This window comes from Microtus oregoni, unplaced genomic scaffold, assembly GCF_018167655.1.
Source record: "Microtus oregoni isolate MIOR12 unplaced genomic scaffold, Mior012 000022F_ref0000154, whole genome shotgun sequence".
Taxonomy (NCBI): domain Eukaryota; kingdom Metazoa; phylum Chordata; class Mammalia; order Rodentia; family Cricetidae; genus Microtus; species Microtus oregoni.
This window is the reverse complement of record NW_024543081.1, coordinates 19,602,097-19,616,905: the sequence shown is the minus strand read 5'-3', so window position 1 is coordinate 19,616,905 and position 14,809 is coordinate 19,602,097. Positions and strand designations below refer to the sequence as shown.

The 14,809-nt window shown below is 51.1% G+C and overlaps 1 protein-coding gene across 1 annotated transcript in view; it reads right to left on the bottom strand.

Moving 5' to 3' along the window:
• The window catches only part of Ago2 (argonaute RISC catalytic component 2), an 82,130-nt gene that overhangs the window by 45,291 nt on the left and 22,030 nt on the right, over positions 1–14,809 (bottom strand). The window contains exon 2 of the mRNA XM_041672421.1: positions 609–804. Within this exon, the coding sequence (XP_041528355.1) occupies positions 609–804 (196 nt within the window). The remainder of the gene's footprint in view (positions 1–608; positions 805–14,809) is intronic.

The window sequence follows — 14,809 nt, the reverse complement described above, 5'->3', positions numbered from 1 at the left end:
ACACATGCAGACATGCAGCTCAATGCTATATATACTCAACGCTAAAATAACCACTACAACAAACAGAACAACACAGGTGAATCTCAATGCTATACTCAACGCTAAAATAACTACTACAACAAACAGAACAACACAGGCGAATCTCAAAAGACAATGCTGAGCTGGGCGGTGGTAGTGCACGCCTTTAATCCCAGCACTTGGGAGACAGAGGCAGGCGCATCTCTGTGAGTGAGGCCAGCTGGGTCTAAAAGAGCTAGTTGGACAGACTGCAAAGCTACAGAAAAATCCTGTCTCAGAAAAAAACGGGGGGGGGGGGGGAGCAAAAGACAATGCTGGGCCACAAAAATGAGATGCAATGGCTAAGATACCTTGTTGCAAGGCTTCTGTGGTCAGGGAATAATGAAATCTGACAAAGTTGGAGCTATGTGGCTTGAGGGCAGGCCTCAACTGGAAGAAGGCATGGATGAAGCCCTGTTCAAACATCTTGGAGCAGGACACACACTGTGGGAGCACACTGCACTCACGTTACGACTTCCCGGGAGAGTGTCAGAAGACACACAAGACTGAGGAGCATCTAGTCAGTCAGGGAAGCAGAGGGACAGGATTACCTGTTCACTCTCCTTGGGCATTTCTCTGGTTTGATGTCCAATTCGTAGTGATAGATGTCAATTTTGGGGATGTCCATTTCAAAGAAATTGGCCTGTAGTTTGATTGTTCTCCCGGAGGTGCCGAAGTCCGGCCGAGATGGAGGCTTGAAGGCATATCCTTGGATGGGTGATGCTGACGGAGCAGGAGACGCAAGAACTGGAAAACAGTGGGGAGACATCAGACATCAGGGACTCCAACATGTTCATCAGAATCATGGCGCACAGCCCGGACTTCCCACACCTCTCTTGCTTTCCGTCCTCATTACAGAGGTCCTTACCCACAGGGGCAGGCAACAGGGCAGTGTATCTGCCTGGTCAGTGACTATGCCAAACCCTTCCCCACCAAGGTCCTCTCCCTGTTTTCCCAGATCACTAGGAAGTCGGGTTTTCTCTGCTGGGGACTTCCACCTCTCACCCAAGGCTCAGAGAGAGTTCACACTGTGGCCACAGCTAGACCCCCCTTCCATAACCTCCCATTCCATCAGTGTGGCTGGATCTAGCCCTCCCAGGAAACCACACAGTGCACCTTACTTCCCCTTGGGCCACTAACCCGTGTTCCCCAGCTAGAGATGCCGTCCGACCGTACACAGCTCCAGCACAGGAGCCTTGGGTAGGCTCGGGGAAGGGTCCCATCCCAGTTTCTAGGCACTCGTTCAGACACTCGGCCTGAGTGTCATGGGGCTCTCCAGCCATCTAGTCCATGTGGCCAGTTGTGTGACAGTGCCCAAGAACTCAGCTTTCACACTTCAGTCCTGCCCAGTGTCCCTGCCATGTCCTGGCCAGGAGCCATCACCTAGGAGGCCTTCAGTTCCCTTTACTCTCTCCCCATGGTCAGTCTCTCACGCTGTGCTGCCATCCCAAGGTCTGAGAGGGTGCAACAGAAGCCCAAACATTTCTGGTGGACTCTCCGCCACTGCTCAAGGGAGCAGGGGCTCACACAAACACGCACGTGCACGTACATGCCCCAACCCCAGCCTCAGCAGCAATCACGACACCTATGACATTTTCTGACGTCCATGGACTGCAGCAACTCACACGGGTACTCAAGGACTGGCCCTCCCTGGCCCCGGAAACCACCACAAGAACCTCAGCCCAGTAATGGACCACAGTACATTTCCAGAGGTGGTAGGGTTTTCTGTTTGTTTGTTTATGTGCATTGATGCTTTGCTCCCATGCATGTCTGTGTGAGGGTGCTGGATCCCCTGAAACTGGGGTTACAGGCAGTTTGTGAGCTGATGGAGGTGGGTCTTGTACCTTATCTGTTGCTTTCATTGGTTAATTAATAAAGAAACTGCCTTGGCCCATTTGATAGGCCAAACCTTAGGTGGGCGGAGTAGACAGAACAGAATGCTGGGAGAAAGAAACCGAGTCAAGCAGTCGCCATGATTCTCCCACTCCAGACAGATGCAGATTAAGATTTTTCCTGGTAAGCCAGCTCGTGGTGCTACACAGAATATTAGAAATGGGTTAGATCAATATGTAAGAGCTAGCCAATAAGAGGCTGGAACTAATGGGCCAGGCAGTGTTTAAAAGAATACAGTTTCCGTGTAATTATTTTGGGTATAAAGCTAGCCGTGCGGGCGGCTGTGCCGCTCCTAATTCAACAGTGAGCGGTCATATGGGTGTTGGGAATTGAACTCAGGTCCTCTGGAAGAGGACCAGTGCTCTTAACTGCTGAGCAATCCCTCCAGTCCCCAGAGTCCAACCATCAACTTAGGGTGTGCTGGGGTGACCCTTGGGCTAACTATTAGCCACTGATGCGCAATGGGCGGAGGTGGGGTGGGATCAAGGTGTGCTGTGTTGACTCATGTTCTCACACTCCATGTTTCCCTGTGCTGTCACTGGAGAGCTGGAGCAGAATCAATTTCCAGTAAGGAAAGCAAGACCCGCCGGACAAGAACGTATCTGTGACATAAGGCAAAGGTGTCCCCACTGCTGTTCAAATCCTTCTGCTCCACTCTGGGTTTGAGACAGGTTTTGCTGTGTAGTCCTGACTTGCCTGGAACTCACTAGATAGTACAGGCTGGCCTCCGACTTAACAGTTATGCTCCTGCTTTTGTAGCCCGAGTATACGAACCAGGCACAGACATGTGCTATGTGGCACAGTTAACCACGTTGGATGTAGCTGTGGAAAGTGTCACACCAACTCCAACTCCAGGAGAGGACGAATCACAAATTTGGGAAAAATACAACTATATATTTGTCTTAGAACAGATTGCATTTCCTTGTTCAAATGTCCTATTTCTTTTTTTTTCTTTTTTCTTTTTTTTTTTTTTTTAGTTTTTCGAGACAGGGTTTCTCTGTAGCTTTGGAGCGTGTCCCTCTTGTAGACCAGGCTGGCCTAGAACTCACAGAGATCCGCCTGCCTCTGCCTCCCGAGTGCTGGGATTAAAGGCGTGCGCCACCACCGCCCGGCTCAAATGTCCTATTTCAAGAGGTAAGCCGCCTGCAATCCTTGACAGTCACTGGGAATAAGCATGCCACCAACACAGTACAGCGAGCCTTTCTTATTGTATTAGGGCCCAGAAAGGCTTGGGAGACCCGCTCTCTTTCTGTTTGCTTTCTGCAAGGAAGGTAAAGTGCCGCTGAGCAGAGTTGTGCCATCTGGAAGCAGTCAGTCTCTCCTATATACACACTACAGTGACTTCAGAAGTGACACATTTACAGCTTTGAAAACAGTCACCCCTCCACCAGCCCCCTCTTATGACCCTGATATGTTGAGGGCAGGCTGAGGACCAGGGGCACAAGAAAAACTACTCTCAAGCAGTGTCTGGCTTTTCCGTGTGAGCGTCACCCAGCAGGAGGAAATTGGTTTGCTCAGCAGAATGCGGCCATCCTTCCTCCACAGACCTGGACCAGGACGCAGAGCATCCAGGTGAGCTCCACAAACCTGCCCCTTCCCTTCCTTCAGATCAAAGGAAGACTGAACAACAGCGTGTGCTCCCTGCCTTCACGTAGTCGCCTCTGGTCCAAGAGGAAACTAAGGACACAGCATCAGTTCAACCGGTCAGGAAGCTCACACTCATTACACGGGAGTCTTGGGTCGGCAGACCCCAGCCTACAAAGGCAATCTAAGGAACAAAGAACCCAGGGTCCTCCCTCCTGTCATAGCTGATGCGTCCTCACCTATTCTTGGCCAAAGCATGTGTTTACAGAGGTCTACTTCTCAGATCGCCTGAAAGCCCCTCCCCTTTGCACCATGGAAACTGAGGAGCATCATCAACCAACTGGGCCTACAGAATAAAATGAATGGAGAAACAAAGTGTGATTTCACAAGATGCTTTTCCCATTACTTCTAGAAACAATGAAAATGCAGCCACTTAGAAAAGCCATGTAGAATATAAAAATTACATCTGGCTATACAAGTCCTCTGGCCTAGATGTCTTCCCGAGTACTGTGATCCCTCTTCGAAGAGTCTAGTTCCTGGGAGACACCCGAAGCCTATTTTTATCACTGCTGGGAGTCCCATGTGCACACTGCCAAACAAGAAGGAGGATCAGACCTAAAGCTCTGGAGAGGAGCTGTGTCTGTGTGAACACAGAGCTCCCTTGAGAAAGGAGCGGGAAAACAGCTAAGCTCGTGTGGTGCAGGCTCAGGGTCTGACAACTAACGCAGAGACGGAAGAGGCAAGAAGGCGGGACACACACACACCCACACCCACACCCACACCCACACACACACACCCTCTCACTCCTCCAGTCTGACACTGATGATGGAGGTAAGGGAGGGGAAAAAGAAGCAAAGACTCCCTGCTGTGCTGGCCACGCCCTCTCTCCAGCCTCCAGGCAGTCCCCAGCTGCCTTTTCCTCCAACTCCAAGCAACATTGGGGAACACACACGCCACAACACACATACACACACACACACACACTATACTCTGGCAACCATTCTCCTAAGCTTGTTCTAAATGTGTTTCCAGTTCTGTCTTCTCAGGAAAATTCCGTCTTTCACCTAGGAGTCCAGGTCTCCTCCATGGATCCTCATGGTTCCAAGGAACCTGGGTGGCCTGTGGGAGGGGCACTGCCACCTTCAGCACTTCAGTGATACACCCTTGAGTTAGAATTGCCCACTGGAGAGGGTTCCCCGGCAGGGAGACTCTCAGGGCCCAATCCCAGCGTGGTGCCATGGAGGCGCAGGCACCAGTGTTTGCCGACTCCCTCGTCACTTAGCACATTTGTTTTAGAGCTCCATTTTTAGAGCCACATCACAAACAGCGAAGGGAAACACAGCGAATGAGTAATCGACTTCCTGTATGAGCAACCAGGTCCAGAAGACCAAAAGATTTGGTGTCTGTGACAGATGCCAAAAGAGGCGGCTGTGAGCAAGCCTGCCACACGGTACACGGTGGCCTCAGAAGTCCTGGGAGACTCGGGGAATCTGGGAAGGCAGAGGATGCTGGGACTCCTGCCCCAGTCCACGTGTACACACACACACACACACACACACACACACACACACACAGCCAACAGCACCCCCTGGGGCATGAGTACACAAATCCCCAGCTTTCCTCTAAAGGAAGGTGCGGCAACCTGAGAGCGATTGCTATGCCTGTGCCCAGTTCAAGCACAAATACCAACACCAGACAGGAAATGAGGCACTAGGGGGTTGGGAACGATGTGACAGGTGGGTCATGAGAGCAACCTGTAGGACACCTACATGAGGCTTGGAATGTCCTGGGTCCTCAGCACAAGTTTGGCCTTCAGTGCAAGAAGGGCCTCAGTCTCCCACATGACTGACCAACAAAAAAAGCTGAGAGCCATGAGAAGTAGGTCCAAGCCACAGCCCCAGGGGTGTGCAACGGCAGGTGAGTGGCAGCAGCAGGTGAGTGAATGGGCCTATTTTTTCCCTCTTTCTACCTGCGCTCAGGCACTTAGCCCTGACAGTCCAGGTTACCACCACACTGTCCACTCCTTGCAGTGGGACGAGGGCTCTGGGTGATGTTGGAACATCATCTACAACCCAGACCAGCACTGTTTAGTAAACAGTTCCTGGGAGACCTTGCTTCCTGAGGGGTGTGAGGCAGTCCTGGGTAGAATGCCCAGCCCACTCCTCCCAGGGTAGCCAAGAAGTAGGTGGGAAACAACTGGCCCTACCCAGGGAACCCTACTGTAGGATGGTGAACCACAAACCACACTACCAAGGAAGGTCATGGTTCTTTTTGAAAAACAAAAACAAACAAACAAAAAAAAAAACCTATGCTCTCTCTTCTTACAGGCCCTGGCCCTCTGCACAGGAATTTTCTCAGCCAACAACACAAAGGGACTTCTTTTTCTACCCATGAAGAGATGAACAGTCATTGCTGTCATATACTCCATCCTCTTCAACCTTGATAAGAAGTTACAGAAGACAGAGAGGAAGAAAAAACTGAAATTGCCGAGAATGTCCACGACAATCCCTGTTTAGACCTGGCATGGCTTATCCATCCCTTTCCTTCATTTAACATTGCACAAGGCCCGTGGCCCAGGCTCTGAACTGCATTGTGCCTTCCAAACTGCCTCTGGACCACCCAGAGGCTGGGCCAATGCCCCAAGAGAATGTACCTCCATTTCCACAGCAGGGGCTCACACTGCGCCCTCCCCCTCGGTGCTGACCTAGACACACCTGTGTTCTTCAGCCAGCAGCCACCAATCCTGGAGGCTCCTGGGCTCCAATGTGGCCACCTCACTGAGCTCATCTGTAGCCCTGGCATCTCACAGCTCAGAAGTCTGCCATAGCTTGTTTCTGGATGGATGACACATCCTAGTACCCAGAGTGTACCATGGACCTATCAGGAGGCAGGGGTTACATGCACTCTGTGGGTCCCCTCCAGCACACCCTCACCCCAGCACATCAGCACACCCCCCCCCCAACAGGGTTTCTCTGTGTAACGGGTGTGGCTGTCCTGGAACTGACTCTGTAGACCAGGAGGGCCTTGAACTCAGAGATCCGCCTCTGTAAGCTGGGTTTGCTCCACCGCTGCCCAGCTTATCACTGCCCACCAGTCTCAGGAGGACAGGCTGGCCTCAGACTTGCAAATGTAAAGGAGAACCCTGAACTCACCTCTTCCTGCCTCCGGACTCTCCAGTGCTAAGAGACAGAGGTGTGTGTGTGTGTGTGTGTGTGTGTGTGTGTGTGTGTGTGAGACGTGTATGCAGTGCTGGGGCTTACATGACAGACCAGCTCTACCAACTGAGTTTTATCCCAGCCCAGGATTCTTCTGAGAGCCTTGCTCCTTTGAGAAGCCACTGGATCCTGACCATCTCTCTCACTCAGGGTGCACACTACACCTAAAACCTGGCACCTCAAGTCATCTCAAGAAAGCTTAGCCCTGCCTGTCCCAGTAGCAAGAGGCCCAGCTGGCTGAGGTCAGAGAGGTTGTCCGCCACTTTCCCAATGTCCTTCCTGTCATCGAGGAACTCTGCGCTTACATGTGATGAACAAGTCCCTACTTTGTATCACAGTAGAAGTGGCATTTTGTTCATTCGTGAAAACCATTATTCTAGAAAAATTCCCCCACAAGTATCACCGGGCTGACAAGGGAACTAGTGACCAAACGTGTAAAAACCGGCTCCCGGAGGCCAGTATGCCCTCATCTCTGAGAGCAGAGTCTGATGCCCGGACCTGAAAACATCAAACCTGCCCTCAGAGTGGCTATGGGGGATGGGCAGGGCAAGCATTCCTCTCTGGAGGTCATTCAGAACTGTGGCACCTGCCCTCCTGAGGCAAGAGCGGCTGGGAGGCCAGGCCAGCACCACGCAGACATGGTAGGGTCTCTACTGTCTCCATGGCTGCAACAATGTGCGTCAGTTCACCATTCACCACTGCCATGGCAACCAGCCTCTCCTGCTGCTGCTCATCCAGCAGGCTGCTGGCATGGGCGGGATCAAGTTTGAACCAGGAGGCTAGTGTCCTGAGGAGGCCTGACAGCTGCACCTTCAGTGTATCCTGGCATGTCCACCCAGGGGCCTGACAATAGGCATTCCAGAGCAGAAGGGTTACAAACCGCTACCACATACAAGCGCTATGGGTCCACATGGAAATCACTCTGGGAAATGTGCACGCGGATGGGTGACTGTCTAGAGATTTTCCATGGGATGGGAGTGCATACTCATGATCCCAGCATGCAGGAGACGTAGGCCAGCCTGTGCTACACAGAAAGACACTGTCTCAACAAATAGATAAATAGAAAATATTAACTAAGAGCCAAGCAGTGGTGGCATATGCCTTTAATCCCAGCACTTGGGAGGCAGAGATAGGCGGATCTCTGAGTTCAAGACTAGCCTGGTCTACAGAGCGAGTTCCAGAGAAACCCTATTTCAGGAAAAAGAAAAAAGAAAAAGAAAGGAAAATATTAACTAGGGAAAACCTAACAACTGTTCAGGGGCTGTAGTGGCAGCTTAGCAGTACTTCTGAATCATCAACCAGGTTCGATTCTGCGTTCACAATGACATATGAGGCCACCACACTGGGTCTGAGGGGCTTGGTGGGAGTGGGAGAAAGGGGAGAACAAGGGGACTGTAACCAGCCTTCCGAGAAGGGTGGTGACTGGCTGCTGCTTCCTGTCACCACCCACCTGCCGAAAGCATTCGTGCCATGACATCTAAATATGAGTTATATGACCTTTAAACAGAACAAAGGTTGCATGACTTCACTCCTGGGTGACTTAAATGTTCCTTACAAAGGGAAGAGAGTGTGTGTGTGTGTGTGTGTGTGTGTGTGTGTGTTGTGTGTGTGTGGCGAGGAGGGGGCTGCCAGTAAAGCACATGCCAGAATAGCAAGGGGACCTGAGCTCAGAGCCCAGCACCCATTATAAAAGCCAATTGGGGGCCAAGAAAGGCGGATCCCTGGAGTTGATTTGCCAGTCTAGCCAACTGGTAAATTTCTGGTTCAAAGAGCAACACCATCGTAAAAATATATACGGCCGAGAGCAATTGAGAGAGACACTTGATGTCAACTTCTGGCCTCAAGACGCGCGCACTCAGAAAGATGAAGCAGGCAGACAGCTATATGATGCTACTGTGCCACAGCAAGTTCCATTCCAGGTCACGAGTAGGGCTGCCACGGCCAGGGGGTGGTGGCGCACGCCTTTAATACCAGAAGCACTCAGGAGGCAGAGGCAGGCAGATCTTGGTGAGTTCGAGGTCAGCCTGTTCTACAGAGTGAGTTCTAGGACAGCCATAGCTGAAACAGAATTTTATCCTATCTTGAAAAATCCAAAGTAAATAAATAAAAAATAAAAACCAAAACCCAAGTAAGTCTGCCTCAAACAAACACAACAAAAGATAAAAACAAAAGACCTGGCTCTGAGACAAACAACCTCCAGGGTGAACCTCATTTGCAGGGTCACGGCAGAGCCCAGAACTCTTCTTCCAGGACACAGACCGAGCGGCTGGCCCCGTGAAGGGGGAGGGAAACATTTCGAGCCCTGCCACTCGAGTGACAGGGTGATGGCAGATTCTTCCCAAGGCTTCAAAGTCGGTGTGGCGAGGACACACACCCTTCCTTCTGGAGCTGTGCTTGTGCTGAGCATGGAACTACGCACGAGAAAACTGAGAAAAAAGCAGCCAGGGCCCCTCAGCTCCTGGGCCACACCAGGCAAGGACATCAGTGCTTCTCTGCCTCCCAGTCGGCTCTGCAGGGGGCATTTCCAGATGCTTCAGAGTTGGGTGGCTTCAGGTAGCTTCTCGGGTTTCTTGGCTAAAGGACAGGCAGGTAGGACTGCCGTCCAGGCTGAACTGAGCACTGCAGCTCCAGAACAGGGAGGGACATGACAGCCCACAGGAGCGCAGACTGACAGCGGTACTACCCAACAGGTGCTTTCAGGAGACTAAGATGAATGTCTGACAATAATGCAGGTGAGTCACAAGCCACCCACACTCAGAGCTGCATTAGATCCAGTCACAGACTTTTTGGATGAGAAAAGGGAAGCCTCACAAGTGTGCCAAGAACGGAGTCAGGGCCGCCTGCTCCATGGCAGGAGAGAGAACACAATTACTATGCACCGTCAGCAAAACCATTGGCAAGCAAGACCCCAGGAGCCATTAACCAACATTCTGCAAAGAACACAAACCCAAACCCAGCCTCTGCCTTAGAAGAGCCGTTTTCAACACAGGAACACTCATGTACACGTCTGCCTCGCGTCTGGCTCAAGAGTCACGGCCAAGTACAGCTTGGATGGGAACTATGCCTGTGGTTAGAAACCTCCCACCCCAGTTGACTCCCACAGCTTGGCAAACTCTACTGTAAGCTGGGCAAATGTGCAAGGATCCAAGGCGGGGACAACATACAGAGCAGGAAGGGAAGAAGCCTTTGCCCTTCCGGGTCCTGGCTCCCAGACTGCTGCAATGTGGATAGGAACTCTGGAGCCAAAGGGGTGACTACCCCAACATTGCTGGCTGTGACAGTCCTAATCCCAGCTTGAGCACAGGAAGTGAACGCTCAGTAGGACTTATAACAGGTGGGCCTTGATCTCCTGAGTTGTTTGGGGCCACTATAGATTTGAAGTGTCCCAGAGTACACAAAGCTTGGAGACACACTACCAGAAATTCTGGCCATCAGCTAAATGTAAACTCTAGTTCCCATTGCCGGGCACTTCAGTGAGGTCATCTCTCCTTTGTAGTGGGGACAGAGGATGTCCCTCTGCGACAAGAAGAAAGGAAGGCACAGACTCTGGAAAGTTGCCATGGTACCTGGAAGACTTTTGCTTTGATCACCCCTGATCAAACCCCCCTGGGAATCCTCCACAACCACCATAGCTACTCGGAGTGAGTGAGGAAGGAAGTGAGGCAAAGGGAGCAGACACTCTAGGGCGTGGAGGCACTGGGTGAGGAAGATGAAGGGCTTCCCTGAGCAGGCCCAGGGAGGCAGCACTAGAATCGCTTGTGTGGCTTTTTTGGTTTAACAGTAATCTGCTAAAAATATTTTGCCCTTATTTCGGCAAGTGAAACAACGTGTTATGTGAGTTTGGAACGCACTCAGCAGCTCAGGGCTAGCTCTCTGACAGAAAAACTCCGTGTGTAGATCTAACACCCACTTCCATCTCTCAAACTGAAACAGCTTATTGACGGGGGGGGGGGGGGTGCTCCCTAATGTTTTTTTGTTTGTTTGTTTGTTTTTGTTTTTTGTGGTTCAATATGAAACTCCAACTATGATACTCTTGGAGAAATGGTCCACGAATCCACCTCCAAAATCTTTTTTGTCCAGTAACTCTGAAGTTCTCCCTCACAAAGGCACGCCCTTGAGTCTAGCAGTTCTTCTTTCCTTCCCCTGCAACATCCAAAGGGCCACACTAAACACAAAGACCTACCCAGAAATGAGCTGGCCGTGGAGCCCGCTCCCCAAGGCTTGCTCCGGTCACGCTGGCCCAGCTGCTCTGAGCACCTGTGTAGCGCCCCACAGTAAGCCTTCCTCTAGCCCAGCTGCTCTGAGCACCTGTGTAGCGCCCCACAGTAGGCCTTCCTCTGGCTCTGGGAGCTAACCTCAGGCTTCATGATTCTGGGGCCTCCTGCTAGAATGTAAGCGTCCTGAACACAGAACACAATTGTGGCCTGGCTGAATGCCCAAAGAGTACCTGATATCAATGGCCACACAAGTAAAATCACGTACTGATTTATAATTCAGTGTTGCCTGTCTTAAGAGGAAACCCCAAGCTCCCTTGAGGGATGGTCACTTCACACAGTCAGCATCTTCTCCCGCAAGGGACATCAGACAGCTGTCAGCAGGTTCAAGTTGTCAGTGTCGACTTTCAAATTCATCTCTCACACCTGCACAGGCCTAATGGCATGGGGAGAGGGACCAGGACACTTGGGTCAGGCGGCAGATGCACTCCTGGTTGCAGACCACACAGATCACAGAACTTCCTGTGTTCACTATCAGCTAAGCTACCTTCTCAGGAGGAGCCAGGCGCACCTTCGGAATGTAAGCAAAGACTCCTTCCCCTGAAACTTTTCCTCCCAAAGCTTAAAGGTGAGAAAAAAAATCAACTCCTCCTGTCCCCATCTGTGCTCAGCAACAGGGAAAGCACCCATGCTGCTTTGAGCCTGTTCAGTTACTGATGAATCTGAGATGCTGAAACTAGATCCTCCCCCCCCCCCCCCCCCCCCGCCTCTCTCTCTCTCTCTCTCTGTCACACACACACTTTTTTCCAATTTTAAACTCCAGGCACCACATCAGGCCCCATCTCTTCCCCCAGCAGTACCAACTCACTGGCAGATAGGAAGGACTCCCCGTTAACAGAGACACTAGGATGCCAACACAGGCCCTATGTTTACCCACTCACATGGCTCTGCACCCTTCAGAGCAAGCAGGTATGTTTGGAACTTTGTGAGAACACAAAGGATTGAGCTGGGTAAGGATGTGTCCTCAAAAAGTCGCCTGGGAAGCCTTAGCCTTAAAAACACAGGGCAGCTGCAGGGATAGAGCCTTCAGTTCCAGAAACACAACTCACACTAGCTCCCAGAAATCCATCCTTACAAAGAGACAGGCACAAAAACCAGTGCACAAGCCCCTCCTGGTGGAGCCCGTGATTGTCAGCAGAACCCAGCTGGGCTCTTCAGTCCAGAAAGAACAGGATGGGCACCACTGAGTACTGAGGCAGGCAAACAGATGTACCCCCTCCATGTATCATAAAAGAAACCCACCCTTTAGACAAAGAACTACAGGTAACTAATGACAGAGGGCGGAGGGAGAATCAGCCTCTCCCTGAGATGAGCACCCTTATTGGTTGTCCAATCCAGAGTGGTTAGCCTTGAACCAGATACACACCACCAAAACAGACTTAGCAGTTTGTATTTATACACATTTGTGTGCACGTTTCCACATGTGCGCACACACGCTCATACATATATGTAACAATAATGACAAAAGGCTCATCAACTGAATGGGACATGGGAGGGATTCGAGGGGGTAGCTCAGAGGGACTGGAGGGAGGAACGCGATGGAAGGAAGTGACACAATTCTATTTCAATGAAGAGCATTTTAAAAGTAAATATATAAAATCCCAAACAGACCAAAAAAACCTATAAACTGGTAATATTTGAAAACATAAGACAACAGGGCTATGAGCAGATGACTATGGCCACTTCCAGGAGCCCTGGGTAATGTGAACTATTTCACAGCCTCTGCAGACTATCATGAAGGATCCAGAGATAGACCTGCAGACAACGTCCTGTGCAAAGACGGGAACTCATCCCTGGTGGCTGACAGAAAAAAATGACCCAACATGAAAGCTGTGATTGCAGGAAGATTGTGGTGGTTGGGGGGAGGGGGGGTTGCACACCTGTAGCCCCAGCACCTGGGAAGTGGGGTTGGAAAGTCAAGATCACCCTTGGCTACCCAGCAAGACTCTTTCTCAACAAACCATGAGAAACAAAATCATAAACCAAAACCAAAAAAGAAAAAGATTCAAAGACAACATGAGCAAACCCAGGATAAACAATTTGTGGCTCTAAAAGTCGAACAGTCAAAGACACTGTGAGCAGTCACTGCCCCCTTTCACAGACAAACCTTGAAATGTGCCCAACTTGAGATCTATGGTGGACCTGTACCAACTGTGGGGGCACAGCTAATGTGTGGCACAGCCCTGGGGAGACCCTGGTGCTTTCCAGTCAGTTAGGAGTCTTGCTCTCCGCCCCACCGCCAGCAATCCTGCCACTCAAAAAGGGCTCACCTCATGGTTACGGGAGTTCACAATGACCTGCACAACTGAAACTAATTCACCAGCTTTGGTGCTGTCTGCACAGCTCTGACCAATGCTGACTGCCTAGCCGGGGTCCACTGTCTACCCTAGCTCCTCCATCTAGCACACAGGGAGACTCCTCTCAAACTTCTTCCCATCTTGCACAGTGCTCAATGACTGAGGAAGGGAGAAAACCACCCCATTTTGACAGTCCTCTCAGACAGCAGAAGGGGATGCCTCCCCTCGCTGCCCAGCACTGCTCCGGCTTGGGAATTCGAGTCACAGGGCAAGAGCAGTGAGATCTTGCTTTTACTTCCCTCCTGCTAAGGAAAGAGACACGTGGCAACTTTCACCTATTAAGGAGGGTACTGTGCTGTCCACTTTTGTGCTCTGTGCATGGCAGCCGCAGCAGCAACCATCACGTGGCAGGCAGCCATCATAATTCTTTTCCTGGAACAAGTTCGTACAACACCAGTGTGGCTAGAAAGGCCTGGACCAGAGCCTCTGTCACCACTAGCTTCCCAGCCTTAGCTGAGGGGAAGACCGGGACCTCAAGCTTGAATCTCTAACAGGCCATGAATAAACATCCCTCACACCGCTAACTGGAGTCTCTTTAAGCCTAGGTTATCCTTACAGTTTTTGTTTTTTTTTTTTTTTTTTTTTTTGGTTTTTCGAGACAGGGTTTCTCTGTGGTTTTGGAGCCTGTCCTGATCCTTACAGTTTTTAAGAGCAGAAGCATTTTAAGAGAAAAAGAATCAGGAAGACATTGTTAGAACAAGAATGGGCAAGTGTGGGGCTGGGCCAAGGCACCTAAGCAGCATGTGCGAGGCTCAGAGGAAGAGAAAGCAAAAGATGGCCCCTCCCCCACACCTCAACTCTGCCCCAGGGAACTGATGCAACCAGGCTTGGCCCTCGGCCTGTTTTGGAAAGAATGAATGTCATATTTTCCATTGAGGCAGCAGAACCTATGAACATCTTCTACAAACCTACTAAACACAGGTCTCTTCTCAAGCCAAGGAGTCACCTGCCACCCAGGAGGACTGGCAAATGGCCCTTCTGTCGGGGACCTGTTGGCAGACAGCAGCAGCAGCCAGTGCCCAGACTGCAGGACTCACTCTGTCCTCCGGTCACCTGTCCGCCTCAGAGCTCACCACTCTACATGATCTAACAAAAAAGGGTGAGGTGGGAAGGGGTAGAATCCGGCCCCCACATCCAATAAGCCACTGATGAAGCAATTACAAACCCCCACCTCGCTGATAAGAGGAAGCCTGAGCCAGGGGCAAGAAGCCCAGGTCACTCTCAGCAGCTAAACCTGTCCCTGCAAGTGAACAAGACCAGTTCATGAGAAACAGACACAGAACAGTAGCTAGGAAACACAGCAGGGCTGCTGGCCACCCAAAGGAAATGGTGCTTGCCCTTGTCGTCCAAGAGACAAGGAGAAAAAGAACGCTCGGCCTCTGGTTACACACTCAGAACTTTCTCTAAAGAACCAAGATGGGCCGGGCGG